The 14087-nt window shown below is 40.8% G+C and overlaps 1 protein-coding gene across 3 annotated transcripts in view; it reads left to right on the forward strand.

Moving 5' to 3' along the window:
- The window catches only part of si:dkeyp-14d3.1 (transmembrane protein 132C), a 191348-nt gene that overhangs the window by 143594 nt on the left and 33667 nt on the right, over window positions 1-14087 (forward strand). For all 3 annotated transcript variants that reach the window (XM_054774339.1, XM_054774340.1, XM_054774341.1), the window contains one exon: window positions 12388-12531. In XM_054774339.1, coding sequence (XP_054630314.1) covers window positions 12388-12531 — 144 coding nt within the window. The remainder of the gene's footprint in view (window positions 1-12387; window positions 12532-14087) is intronic.

A 14087-nucleotide genomic window follows, 5' to 3' on the forward strand; every position in this document is an offset into this window, starting at 1 on the left:
GAAAACCTGTTTTAAGCCAATTAAGACACAAATAAAACTTGTGCTTGTGTGTGTCGCAAGTACATGTGTTCCCTAGGGGAGCTGAGTGGCGGGCGGACTGGAAGTGATGCCGGGGGTTCAGAGTTGAGTTTCAGCTTTGCCTGGCTAACGGCAGCAACAGTAGCCTGTGTTACTATTATGATTATGATTATTATGTTATCATTATTGTGCCGGTTGTGAGATCATTTAAATCTGCAATAAAAGCCTCTTGTTACAAAGATCAAGTCCGGTGACACGTAGTGACCAATGTAGACTACTACGTTCACAGTTCACGTTTATTTGTTTTTTTTTGTGCATGTAAAAGTACCGATTGCCTCCCACTTCTATTCATTCTGACTTACGCTGCAGCCCACTGAGCTTTGAGAGGAATGTGTATTTTTTAGTGATAATAAACTCTCAAGTGTGGCTGCCCTTTTGCCTTCTGAGAGAGGTGTGTGCCCAGAGGGTGGCTAAACCAAGCTAAGCAGGCAGTATGGATCACGATCAGAACCAGGTGAAGAAATCAGACCAGAGATCAGAAGGTCATTAGCTGCAAGCATGATTGGCTGTTGGTGTAGAACTGTTCATCGATCGACCGAGCGTACTGGGCTGAAATTGAGCAGAATGGTCAGCGCGGTTGTTTTCCGTTGAGAGGCAAAACAGCAGGGGCACCACTGAGGCATCGCTGTACCATTGCCAGCATCAGTTAAAGCTCCAGGCAGCTCCCTCCCTTGAGCCCCCACAGCGCTCTCACTCATGAGGTGAGATGAGAGATGTCCGTGTCCCTGGTGCCTGACCTTGATTTCTCCTCAGATAAGCCTGTCTGTTGTTGAAATTCACAAGGGCCTTCCACTTCTGCCTCTGACACATTGACTCTCGTGTATCACAGGTATGTTATTCATGAGAATTGCAGGGAATTTGTCCGATAAACTTAGAATATACTCCTTCCACTTCCACCCATGTTTTATTCACAAGCTCATTTTCACAGCATGGGGTGCAATTCATGGCCACCGGGCGCCAGGGAGGGCTCCATCTCACCTCAGCAACAACAAGCGATCATATCTACAAATTATATTTTGAAGATAGTGCCATATATCCACCTCTAGTTTACATTACAGCACAAAAACATAGTTCAGTGATTAGGAAATCCATTTTACATGAAAGAACACTTAATCAATAAGCTGTGCACTGTACACAGACTAAAAAATAGGGCAGAATTAATAATTGTGGGGGCATTTGTCTTGTCAGCAAGGTGTCACTGTGATGCGTCTCTGTAAAGTTTACCCATAAATCATGTCCACTCAAAACTCATTTACATTGGAGAACAGTTTGGTGAGACTTCGCCATCAATACCAACCATGAACTGTCAATATTCAATAACAGTCCACCCTCGGATGCAGAGAGCAATCCTCATATAAATTGTATTTGGAAGGAAGTAAAATATATAACATAAATTGCACCATCACCAAGACTCCAACAAGCTCCGTAATTTACACAAAATGTATGTGATTTTTAGGAAAGCCCTTTACACTATTTGCCTGCAGTTTTTCATTTATTGCCTTGCTGCCCTCACATTGTCAAACCACTCTGGTAATTACATTTAAACTGAGGCCAGAGTTCAAAATGAAAGGATTCCCTCTTTAAAAATACCATTTTCACTTCATAGCTGGAATTCATTCAATTGAGGGCTGTAATGCTTGATACAACACACAGCAATCCACATACATTATATCAAGGGCAATGCCTCTTAAGGGCTGGCAGCAGTGTAAGTTATGACATCAGAGCTATTTGAAGTGAAGCTAAGGTAATGCTATGATCACCTGTCATTGCCACTGTCTAATTGATCTTGTTTTGGAATGTATTACACATTAGAATGGCTCACCTCCTTATATGCATTTAGAATAGTTTTCTGTATGTAAAACTATATTTGCAAAACTATAAAAACATGTTTTGCGTTAACATTTTTGGCTATGGAATAAATGGATTTACATTATTTCTTTTGGGGAAAAAACGATTCAGTTAGGATCCGTTTCAGTTAGAGTCAGACTTTCTGGAGCGAATTAATGACGTTAACCAAGGTTCCACTGTACTTTTTTTTAGTACTGTACTATTGACTCTCAGCAAGGCCATGTCCTCACGAACACAGATTTTGTATTTGATTTTTTTATTGATTTTAGTTTGTTTTCTCTGCATTTTTGCCTCTCGTCCACAGACAAATTGAAGTTTTTGTCCTAAAAATTAACTTTTGGAAAACGCCAGCCAGAGTGGAGATTTTTTTTTTTTACTTTGGCTCCAGCGTATGTGTTTGGATGGGTAAAACCGAGCTTTTTAGCATCATACCAAACATGTAACATTAGCTGAAATTTTTTACCTTATTTAACAACAGAACAGGAAGTTATTGACTTACGGGTGTTGGTGTCATTTTGTGGAGCGTTTCCTGTTTCTTGTGCCCCGTGCAAATGAGCAACGATTTTTACGTTAACGCACATGTCATTGTACATCTAATATGTCACTATATTGATGTACAGATGCTATAGACCTGGATGCTGGACCAAGTCAGCAAGTTGCTTTTCAGGCTTCTGACTGGTGCACGACAGTTGTTGAATGTGTTATTTTGTGGACAGATATATGTGTTAGTGTGGATATAGCCTCAGGCAAGACCTCTGCATATTATTTAAATGTGCACAAATCCCATAAAACCTTGACCCCTCCCCTGATATTAAAAATAAAGCTCAATACAGTTTAACAGTTAGACCCGCAACATCTCCTTGGGTCTTAACCTATTGCAGCTTTACACAACCATTCAGATCGGTTATATTGCTTTGATAATGTGGGTAACTTTTATTAAGTACTATGACAGGAAATTAAGTGACCTTTCTATGATGTCTCTTTATTGCGTAAGACACCCACTGTCATGAACCTCGACCGACCTGCTAATTTAGAGCTGCCACTTCTTTCTGTCCAATGATGATCAGCATGATCTCTCATTACCTGCCCGTTTTCAGCTGTTACTTTCTAGACAGGTCCACTATCTAGACAGCTGCTAAGTTAATCTTCTCTCTACCAAGCTCACGGGTAATGAGCAGCTCGGGTCTCTTAGTGGCATGTGTATCTCAGACAAGCCACTGTGTGTGTGTTACTCAAAAGCAGTTAAAGCCGTTTTATAAGGCAGCCAGACCAGACTGCAGAGTAGGGGCCAGTCTATGTGAGCCATGCACTGACTGCAAACACCATGATCCCATTAGCAGAGAAGAGAAGGTGGAAGGATGATTGGAAGACCTGAAGAAATGGTTCATCCTTGGAGCAATACCAATGGGAAGAAGCACAAATAGAGCAAAGAGGGGAGACTCATTAAAAGGCAGTGTTGGCTTCACAACCATCCCGCTACTTCAATGCGCTGTCATGCAGTGATGTATCACACTGCATTGGGGCTTCCAAGGCCTTTATTCCCACTCACTTCCATGTTTCTCACTTCTGGCCAATTAGACACCCATTGGAATAGGGAAGAGGGGGTTCCACATTGAGCATTGCACATTGTATGGAGAGGAGCTGATGAAAGGACATGTCTTCTTAGTCGCTTCGGGACAGTGTCTGGTATTTAATGTTCACAGCTCATAAGCGGCTATCCCTCTACTCCCATTTCACTTTCCTCTTGCTTCCATTCTCCATAATTTATCATCAAGGGATGAAAATGTTGATCCGCACTGAGAAAACGTAATTTACTGCACATTAGTCTACTTTTCATAATAGTTTGTTTTATTGCATTTGTTCTCGAAAGGACATGAAATATAATAAAATGTTGTCAGTGGTTTTGAAGTACATGCAAGATTTGTGGTCCAGATAATGTCACCCCTTGTTCACGGATATATGATATCTAATTATTTAAAGATTATACACCACAATGAGGAATTCACATGCAGAATAGGTAATTACAGTAATCCTTCATTTATCGCGGTTAATTGGTTCCAGACCTGATCGTGATAAGTGAATTTCTGCGAAGTATGAGTCCTTATTTATAAATTTAATATTTTTGTAGTTTGAGCATAGAAAACCTGTTTATGACCTTCTAAATATGTTTTTTCTAACATTCTTTGGCACTCTAGACATGAACTAACACCTCTATAGTCACCTTGACACTTGTGTTCACCAAGTACAAATATTTCGAGTAAACAAGCCATTTAAGACATAAATAAGGCTGGTGCTGGTGTGTGTTGCTGCAAATGTGTTAGCTAGGAGACCCGAATGACGAGTGGAGGGTCGGGGGTTCAGAATTGAGTTTCAGCTTGTCATGGGTTACGGCCGCAACAGTAGCTTGTGTTTTTATTAGGGATTATTGTACCTGTTGTGATATCATTCAAACCTGCAATAAAAGCCTGTTGTTCCAGCAATCAAGTCTGGTATGTTTGTGGCTGACCGAACATTACAGTAATGTTACGGTACTGACACCTACACCTCACACCTGGTCTGTGGACATTCTGTCATTGATGGTGTTTGCTTACTTTATTCTACTAGTACTGGGTTCAATGCAAATATTGTAAAATGCATGAACAACAACTTTACTCAGCAATTTTCACATATTAGCATTTTTAATACCAGCTTGTTTGCCTCCCCCCCAAAAATTCTGGCCAGACCAATGAGAAAATAATACTCAGTCCACATTAAAACACATTCTTGGATTGTCTGGAGCACTTCAACGTAATGGATGGTGCTATAACCAGGAGCGTGAAAGTGAATATCAAGACATAATGTAAATTAAATTAATCCATTCCTGACAGCCAAAAATGTTTACACAAAACATGTTTTACAATTATAGTTGTACGTGTATAAAACAATTCTAAATGTATATAAATGACGAATGAAAAGGATAAATACAGATTTAAGGTTACTTTTACCTTCATCGAAGATGTGAGCCAAAGACACGATATGGCAGCGAGATCAACACGGACATCACCTTCATGTTTTGCTCCGAGTTTTTTCTTGAATGCAATAGTATTTCTCATCTCAAGTCTGTGCTTTTCTTTTGATCAAATAACCCAAATTGGACCTAAAGAAAGTTTCAAGTGCCAGCCATTTGATAAATAAGTTTTTTTTGTGTTAACATTTTTGAGACTTGTGGCGTAACTGTGTTAGGTAACAAAGAATGACAAAGTCAGCCACTGATGTATTAGCAAGGTTCTAAACAAGGATGTTTTGTGATTTAAAAAACAACATGAAAAACCCATTTGCACTCAGATAGTGTGCACTCACGTAGTGTATTTATAACACAACAAGGCCATATTTTACGCAAACCGGAAAATGTACGCAAACTGAGAAAACATTTTGGTATAAATTTGAACGTTTTCAGCATGAGGACAACTCAAGTGTAATGCAGCAACCAACACAATGGAGGGAGGAGAGAGATGGCCATTTTCTAGATGGAAATGCAACCATTATTTTGAGAAGGGGGTCGCCAACCCATTGATCTTTGGGACTTTGCTGGTTGATTGCAAAATTATAGGAAAAAATAAATGCATTATCACATCAGTGCCCACCCCTCCCGGAGCTTGACCAACAGGCACATGTTCTGACCACTGAACATGCCTGCACGCCTCGCCACTCCGCAGGCACACACCCCGCCAGCTCTCTGAGCACAGCCCTCAAGGCATGGCCATAGGTGTCAGCACACGCCACACCAGCACACCTCGGCCCGCAAGCAACAAGCGCTGTGTGACGTGCACAATAGCTGCCATCAAGTCATATAGAGTTGTGGTGTACACACAGAGCTGACGGCATGCACCGAACCCCAACGAAAAGCCACAAAGAGCGGGTGCCCAAAGTGTGCCGCAGGGCCCATACAGGGCTCATTTGTCTTTGGCCTGAGGCACACTGCAGAAACAAAATTAAACAAGCAAAAATGGTCAATATAAAACAAAAGGAACAATGACGAAAAGCTGAATTATTGAAACAAACAACCAATAAGCAGAAGCAGACTAATGCAGGAGGGCCCCCACCAGGAACTGAAGTCAAGAAAGACTTACATTTTTTTTTACATGTCTAATTGTGAAAGTGCGAATGTAATATACGCCAATGTAACTTTGTTAAACATGTTAGAAATACATTTAATAACTAACTACAAATGACACCCACATAATCATATTAAAGTATCATGCCTCGAGCTTTAAGCTCCAGCAGCACTGTGTTTGGCCGGTTCATTTGTAGCAACAGCAACCAGGATGATCAGGTAAGAGGATGCATTACTACAGAAAAGAAGCAGAAGCTAATCACAGCACCAGAATGGGCAGCGTTGCTACTTCTCATGCTGCCGGTGTCACTCAGGCTGACACCATAAATCTCACTTATTTTCAGATCGAGCAAAGACACGGCAGAAATTACGGCCCAGAACACATTACCAGCCACGGCAGTGTGCTGAATGCTAACAAAGAGATTCTTGATAAAGCAGACAGGCAGTTCTCCCCAGATTATTGAACAAAAAGAACATCTCTGTAAGACTGTGAGGCACATTGCCCAGGAAGAATAGCACAAACAAGGAAGCCACGTGAAAACAGTATTTTCCTGCCCTACAATACTGAAAATCTATATGAAGTTGAAATGTGCACTGTTTCCAACAAGCTGTAGCGTTTGCTTGAGTTACAGTAGGCATTTATTGTCTTTTATTATCACAAGTTAGAGAGGCACCAAATTAAAAACAGTATTACACATTTATTATTATCATTATCATTATTATTATTACTTTTGTAGTACCTCTTTCATTTGTTCAGACACCTAAATAAGCAGTCCTTACCGTACCACTTGTTGGGGTACCAAGCACAGCACTAACACATTACAGTTTGGTGGTTGGACAACAAGAGAATCATGGAAATGGAATAGGGAAAACACAAAACTCATCATTAAAAATATACTGCAAATATTATAACAGTGAGGTGATTCAATGGAGCCAAATGAGAGTCTATCATCCTAAGCCTTTGTGAAATGAACTGAACTGTACTACGTTTTACTCTCTAATCATAATAAAATCAGGCAATTGCATTTTACCCACTTTCACAGGGCTGTGTTTCATTGCATCTTCATTCAGAGAGAGCTGACTGAGAAAAGCTGCCGATGTGCATCACTAGTCCCCATTTTGCAGTTAATTGTGCTGCCTATGTCTTAGTGTGTGGCCCATTGATGCATGGCTGTGGGATCCCAGTGAGGCTTATTACTGCCCTGCTCTCAGCCTGCTGGGTCATCTACAGCTGCAGTAATCTAACATTAGCCTCAGCTTTCGCCACTTCTCACAACCATTTACCAAACCTTTTATAATAGACGACCCACTGGAAATCCCAGCAGACACAAATTTAATTTACAGAAGTCCACCGTTTTAAGCAGAATTGAATCATGGAAGCGTGCAAATACAGGCATATAGCATGTCTTATTATAACTTTTTAACACTTTACACAGTCGATAAATGTATAATGAAAAGCTATTGGGGTTCCTTTTTTGATGCACTTGTGCCTGTTGTACCATGCATGCAAAGCACATTTTGTAGCTGATGCTGAAGAATGACCTGACTCCTTTTAAAGGTGTCCTCTGTCATGTTCTGCATGACAGGTTGGACATGTGGTAGGGTTAATTTCCTTTTCTACCATTATTTCCTGTTCACAGTGGTGTGCATTCAGGGCCAGCAAGGCCTTCTCTGCTGGCCTAACCATTACCAGAAGCACTAAACTCCATTTAAAACGTAAATTGTAGTACTTCTTCCATTATTATACAAATTTATTCCCAACAGTCTATGACATTAATAGCTATTTTATTCATTTTGGACTGTATGTGTATGTTAGATCAGATTTCAGCTTCTATGTGCTGCCATATCAATGTAATCTCAAATCTGGAGTTTTGGCCCCTGCCACATACACACTATTAGCAACGGGGATGGGTTTTTTTAGCCAGTCAGACTTCAGATTTGCATCTCATGGCCAACTAGCCAGCCTACAGTGACATCACTTTTCCGTCCGCTATTTGGATGATCATAGACAAACTGTTCAACACGCCGCGCCCACAATGGCTGACTGAGCAGAAGGAATTGACATCTCTGGTGAGTAGCTGTATTTACTTAAAACGTTTTATATTTTTGTCATGTTATTAGATAAATATTGATTAACTATTTCAGATGATGATGTAGTGTAGCTGTATGGAGCTGTCTGAACCTTTTATCACCAAGCTTTCTATTTATGCTCATCACATTTGGCTGAGCGCCACATGTACAAGCGCCGGTGTACTGCTGATCACCGCTGGAATTTAGTCACTAACTTGAAGTTACTAGCAGTAATGTAAGTCAGGCGTATTGGTGACTATGTATTCGAAGATAAGGGGACTTATATTTTTATTAATACAGTGTTGGTATCACGGCAATCTTAGTGTGTATCGCTTGCAATCACTCTACACAGGCGACCGTGGTTTGAAATCGTGCCATGGCACAAATGTACGAATATTATTGTTTTGTTTTTTGATACTTGCACTCACGGTGCCTGGTGGATAAAATTCTGGCCGGCCCATTGAAGGCCCTGGTGCCACATGCACCACCCTCATTTAATTTACCTTGGACTATGGTTACTTGGTTTGATGCATTCTTTTGCACCTCCGTCAGCTGCTTTCTTGTTTCCTGATATACCGGTACACTTTTTCTAGTGCATTCCTGTTTCCACCTACTATGGTGAGTTTTATGTTTGCCTTTGTTGTACCTCCTAGCCTTACACTTTGGTACTTTTTGTGTGTAGTACCGCTCCGTGTGACCTTATTCTTTCTTAATAAAAGACTATATTGAACCAGATTGCCAGCATATCCTTGCATCCTGGGGTAACGCTACAAAAAATCATAGAAGAACGTGACAATCCTCTTCTGCAAAATTGACTTTTTTAATGATGTTATAGCAGTAATGTGTGTCTTTGAGCCTGTTTATGTAAGCCAAATGTGCTAAAAATCACACACATCATTTCCCTCACTTATTTGGTCCACCTTTGAGAGAAGAGCGGTCGGTATTGAAGTTTATTTTCATGAGGGCATGAACGAAAATTCTCCTTCCGCATGTATTTAGCCCCACCACATCACAGAGGACAGCTTTGTACATATCTTTAAATAAGGCCTCTGTCAGTTCGCTACAAATGTGAGCGCTGTAAGTTCTGTCATGTTGTTTTTCTTGAGCAAATAGGCTCACCAATCATGATAGAAGATAAAAATGTGACATTTATGTTAGCACCATATCTCAGTCAAAGTCGTGAAAAGATTAGGACACTGAGGAGCAATTTGAGAACAATTAGGAACTGCTGCACACAAAAGGGTAAAAAATTTGGCAAAACACGCGCCCCTCCTGTGTTGCCTGTGCTGCCATTTTTATGACAATGTGTCGCTGTTTAAGTTTAACGCCATGAGCCGGCTTGACTTGAAATTTCAAGAATCACCACAGAATTTTGGTACATGCCTTTAGGTGACTGACTGTCAAATGTGAGCAAAATTTGTGGAAAAACTTAGGACACCCCATGGGCTTTTCCCATGACTGCATGCCAGCATTGCAAACGTTTATGTCCTCCCCCACGGCATACATTATCGGGTGTGATATTTGCATCTTTATCGTTTGGCAAGTGCAGAGGTTGAGTATGCTGTATCTAAACAGGGGATAAAGTGCACAATAGCTCATAAGCATTAAAGTTACAGACATAAAACCACATGTTCCCAGTTAGCCTTCCAAAACTCACTTTAAACTTGCTGAATTCCAGCACTAAGGATAGATTTTTAACACATGTTGAATACACTATTGTGGGACGTCATAGGACCTTTAACAAAACCTAATCTACATGTCTCTCTTTGTGACATGACAGAAAAATAAAATCTGTCTCAGTAAAAACAGAGTTGTCTTCAGTGCTGGCAAGTCCTCAGCCTTGGAAATCACTCAGGCAAGGCATCTTGAAAGCATTCAACCTTTACAGACTTTTCCGTCTGTACATTTAACTAATATAAGTAGACACTTGGCAAAGTTCTTCAATGTCTGCCATTATTGCGCTGCTGAGAATTGCAGAGCAATCCACATAATTGAGAAGTCATTTCTCCGGGACTGAATCGATGTTGAGTGGGTGACTGCACAGAGCAAATGTTACCTCAAACATATCTTAATTGGCCCTCATTATCGTCTGTGACAACCCTAGTGTATGCATGTGTGATTAAAGGTTAAGGTTTGTGTTGGGAGCGATTAGGCTGTGCTGATAGCATTTAAAGAACTGACTGTGTCATTTGTGCTTTTTAGAGACCCCAATTAAAAGTGATAGGATCAGTATGCTTTGCTTGTTTGCATCATCTTCTTGTCATACTTCTTTCTGCTTCTCTAGCTTTACAGTCAAATTGAAACTTATCTGGCTTGTTTTTTCAGATTTTGATATTTGGATGTTGTTTCATAACAAAATGCACTGTTAGTTCTATGACTCGGGGCATAGTCGTGGCGTGCTGGACTTAGGCGCAATGCAAACTCTCTCCTGGGCGTTGCTGGCCCGTTCTCACACTGAGCATTCGAGCCACAGCCCATTCGCTTGTCTCATGACTTCTGCACTGCCCTTTTACTGTCATTTTGATGACTTTGTTGACTATTTGAAGTTGTTCTGCTTAGAGATTTTGTGCAATGTTTCTGCTGTCATTCATTCACAAAAGCGACAACATGTGAATTACACGCAACAAAAATATGAAGGCAGTACTTTCATTTCTGCAACCATCTTTTATGCGGCCGTGTCGGAAACGTCATAAATGAGGGACGACCGTTGAACCGATTAAGAGCACCCCAAACATGCTCGATGGGTGACATGTCTGGTAAGTATGCTGGCCATGCAAGAACTGGGGTGTTTTTAGCTTCCAGGAATTGTGTACAGATCCTTGCAACATGGGGCGGTGCATTACCATGCTACAATATGAGGTGGTGGTCGTGGATGGATGGCAACACAATAGGCCTTAGGATCTTGTCACGGCATCCGTGCATTCAAAATGCCTGCCATGAATAAATTGCACCTGTGTTACGGATCAAATGGCCCACGATAGCAGTGGGGTTATGGTATGGCGTATGCTATGGACAACAAACCGGACCCTGAACCGGACTACCCCCAATTCACTGAAACTGCACATTTTGGAATGGCCTGTTATTGATCAGCATCTTGATATGCCACACCCGTGAGGTGAAAGAATTATGAATGCTCACTAACACAGATTTAGACACATTTGTGAACAATGTTTTAGAGAAATAGGCCTTTTGTGTACATAAAAAAAGGGTTTAGATCTTTGAATTCATCTCATGAAAAATGGGAGCAAATACAAAAGTGTTTATATTTTTCTTGAGTGCAAATGACGTTATGCACACGAATGCCATGTATTTTGAGTCTTTGTATTTTATTTCAAGTATGAATTGTGTCGGTTAGCATTAATCCGTGCACGAAATTGTGCCAGGAGATGAAGCGTGCCGCACCTGGATGTGATTCAGTGCAAACCGTACCGTGCTTTCGGTGTTAAGTGCGCCCAGGCACAGTACGATTGGATTGTCCCAGAATGAGTCTGCCCTCGGCCACATTATATGTCCACCCCAGTGCTTGTAACATTGCCACTGGGACAAGACAAAGACACTGCCAGGCCCCTGTGGCTTACAGAAGATGGATGCTTTAGGGTATTAGTCTGCCTGGAAGCGAGATGCTTTATTACTTACAGGGCCAATGAGAAAGGAGGCCACAGCGCTCTGCAGAAGTGGCACGTACTTTGAATCCTCAAAGTAGCACAGTGTGAGAGTTTTTTTTTTTTTTACCAGGCAATCATACCAATAACAATGTGCTCTCTAATAATGTTGTATGAAAGGAGACATAATAGGTTAAGACTGTTTTAATTTGATTATACAGTAAAATCAGCATCACTGCAACTTTGCATGCGATGCAAGTGCGCACATACTATGTATTGGAACATCTACATGAATGTTGTAAGGATGACAAGGAGGTGGTCGATCAACAATCTCTTTAACACATCAGTTATGTAGCTACATGCTAATGCTGCTAATTGAGCCAAAGTTATGCGAAATGTTATTATCGCATCTACCGTAATTATATTGACTTAGAAAGCATAATGTCATGCTAATGGTGCCCATCAATGTACTCTCTGAGGAGCATGGTAGCAATTACGGGAAGTAGTAACTGTTCATAATCACTCCCATTAATGATGGTTGAGTTTGTATTCAACTGCTCACCTCACAAATCTCAGAAGTCAACAAACTGCCAGTTTAACCATAAATCTTACCAGAAGAGTCAAATCAGTTACGGTTTAATTCCAGATCAATTTGTTATTGTTGCTGTTATGATTTTGGTCCCTTTCTCTCCATAGGACTCTGAGATTTTAAACACAGCAGTTCTGACTGGGAAGACCGTGGCGGTCCCTGTGAAAGTGGTAACCATCGGAATAGACGCTTCAGTAACTGATGTCTCTGACACAGTGACGTGCCGCTCCACAGACGAAGATGTGGTCAAGGTTAGTATTCATCACCTTTTCTGTTATGAAATATAACTTGAATGCAAGAATAAAAAGGTTTATAAGATGTTTCCACTTGGGTGCTGCCGTGACTACTGTTAAGATTTATACATTTGAGTTGGGACATTATGTCATGATTTGAATTGCTGCAATATGTTATTTTATTTTGTAAGTTTTATACGTTTTTATCATGCTTATGGTATACTATAAACTATACTTTTTATACTGTACATTTATATAAACGTTAGACATGAAAACAATCATGTCTTTAATAACGCAGGACAAATGCAGGGATGAGCGTGCAGAGAAAGCAAGGCTAAGAGATGCATGCTTGCACACAGCTTACTTTGCGTTGCACGTTCCAGTCTTCTTCTTTTATCAATGTCGACGTATCATTGAGTTGCTCATATTGTGCTGAGCAGCCTGGACAGAGATATGTGTACCGAAATACTGAGTGGCTAATTTCCATAAGAGACCAAGCTGATAGGCACTACTGTGTCTAACAGCAGGGACACACGCTCACAGTAAAGGTACCTTTGAGCAAGGCATTTAAGCAAGACCTTCAATATGTAACCACTATCATATCCAGCTCAGAACACATCAACTACAAATGCATGTGTTTAATAGGGGTGTTAAACAATAGCATTGATTGTGATTAATTACGGGTGTCCACTCGTGTCCCAACTTTTTCCACTGTGGGACGCATACCAGAAAGTCCAAGGAATGCGGGGGCCACTTTGATATTTGTACATATTTTTTATATTTGGCTTTGTGTTATTATTTGTTAACAGTGCCAATATTAAAGCTTTTTCTCTTTACACAGTGCCCAATAAAAAACAAGCCACAGGCGGCCAATGTCCCCCAGTGTTTGTAAATATGCCTCAATTTGTGCGTTGTGGCAATTTCAAGGATTTTTTGCAACCATAGTCAACATTTGCTTAACCAAATTATTTTGCGAGGGAGATTAAGAAAGAAGAGGGCAAGAATTTGGATTATGGCAGTTAGTGGGGAACTTGCTACGGCGTCTGTTCCGAGGAGCGTGTGAGTGGATGTCGGAGCGTTGGGACACTGACGCGAGCCACGTCACTGACAGATTTAAAAAATCATTTTCGGATGACAAAAACAACTTTTGTCTCCACCTGTGAATACCTTTCCCCAAGTCTTGGCATGACGTATACATGATGGATACATATGGGATTTATATCCACATACAAACAAGGCATGGCGTGCATTTGAACAAGTGAGAATTGTAATATTTTTTAAAAACATAAAGGTCACATTTGAACAAAAAAAAATTGGACTTGACCTGCAGTATGAACGAAGCCTACGGTGCAAAGCGTTACCCCGGCTAATTAACTCCAAACCAAACCAAACCTCTCTGTTCAGACTAACAATATTGCGTACCAGCCTTCATCCGGACTCTGCTTTTGCTTGAACCATCGCCGGTGGAAGTGGGGTATTGTTGTCACAGATTCAGCCTCAAGGAAGCATATCCATGCATAGGGTCTCTTTGGTTCTGCCATTTCTAGTTAACCTGAACAATTTTGTTATATAAT

Source organism: Dunckerocampus dactyliophorus, chromosome 4 (genome assembly GCF_027744805.1).
Source record: "Dunckerocampus dactyliophorus isolate RoL2022-P2 chromosome 4, RoL_Ddac_1.1, whole genome shotgun sequence".
Taxonomy (NCBI): Eukaryota; Metazoa; Chordata; class Actinopteri; order Syngnathiformes; family Syngnathidae; genus Dunckerocampus; species Dunckerocampus dactyliophorus.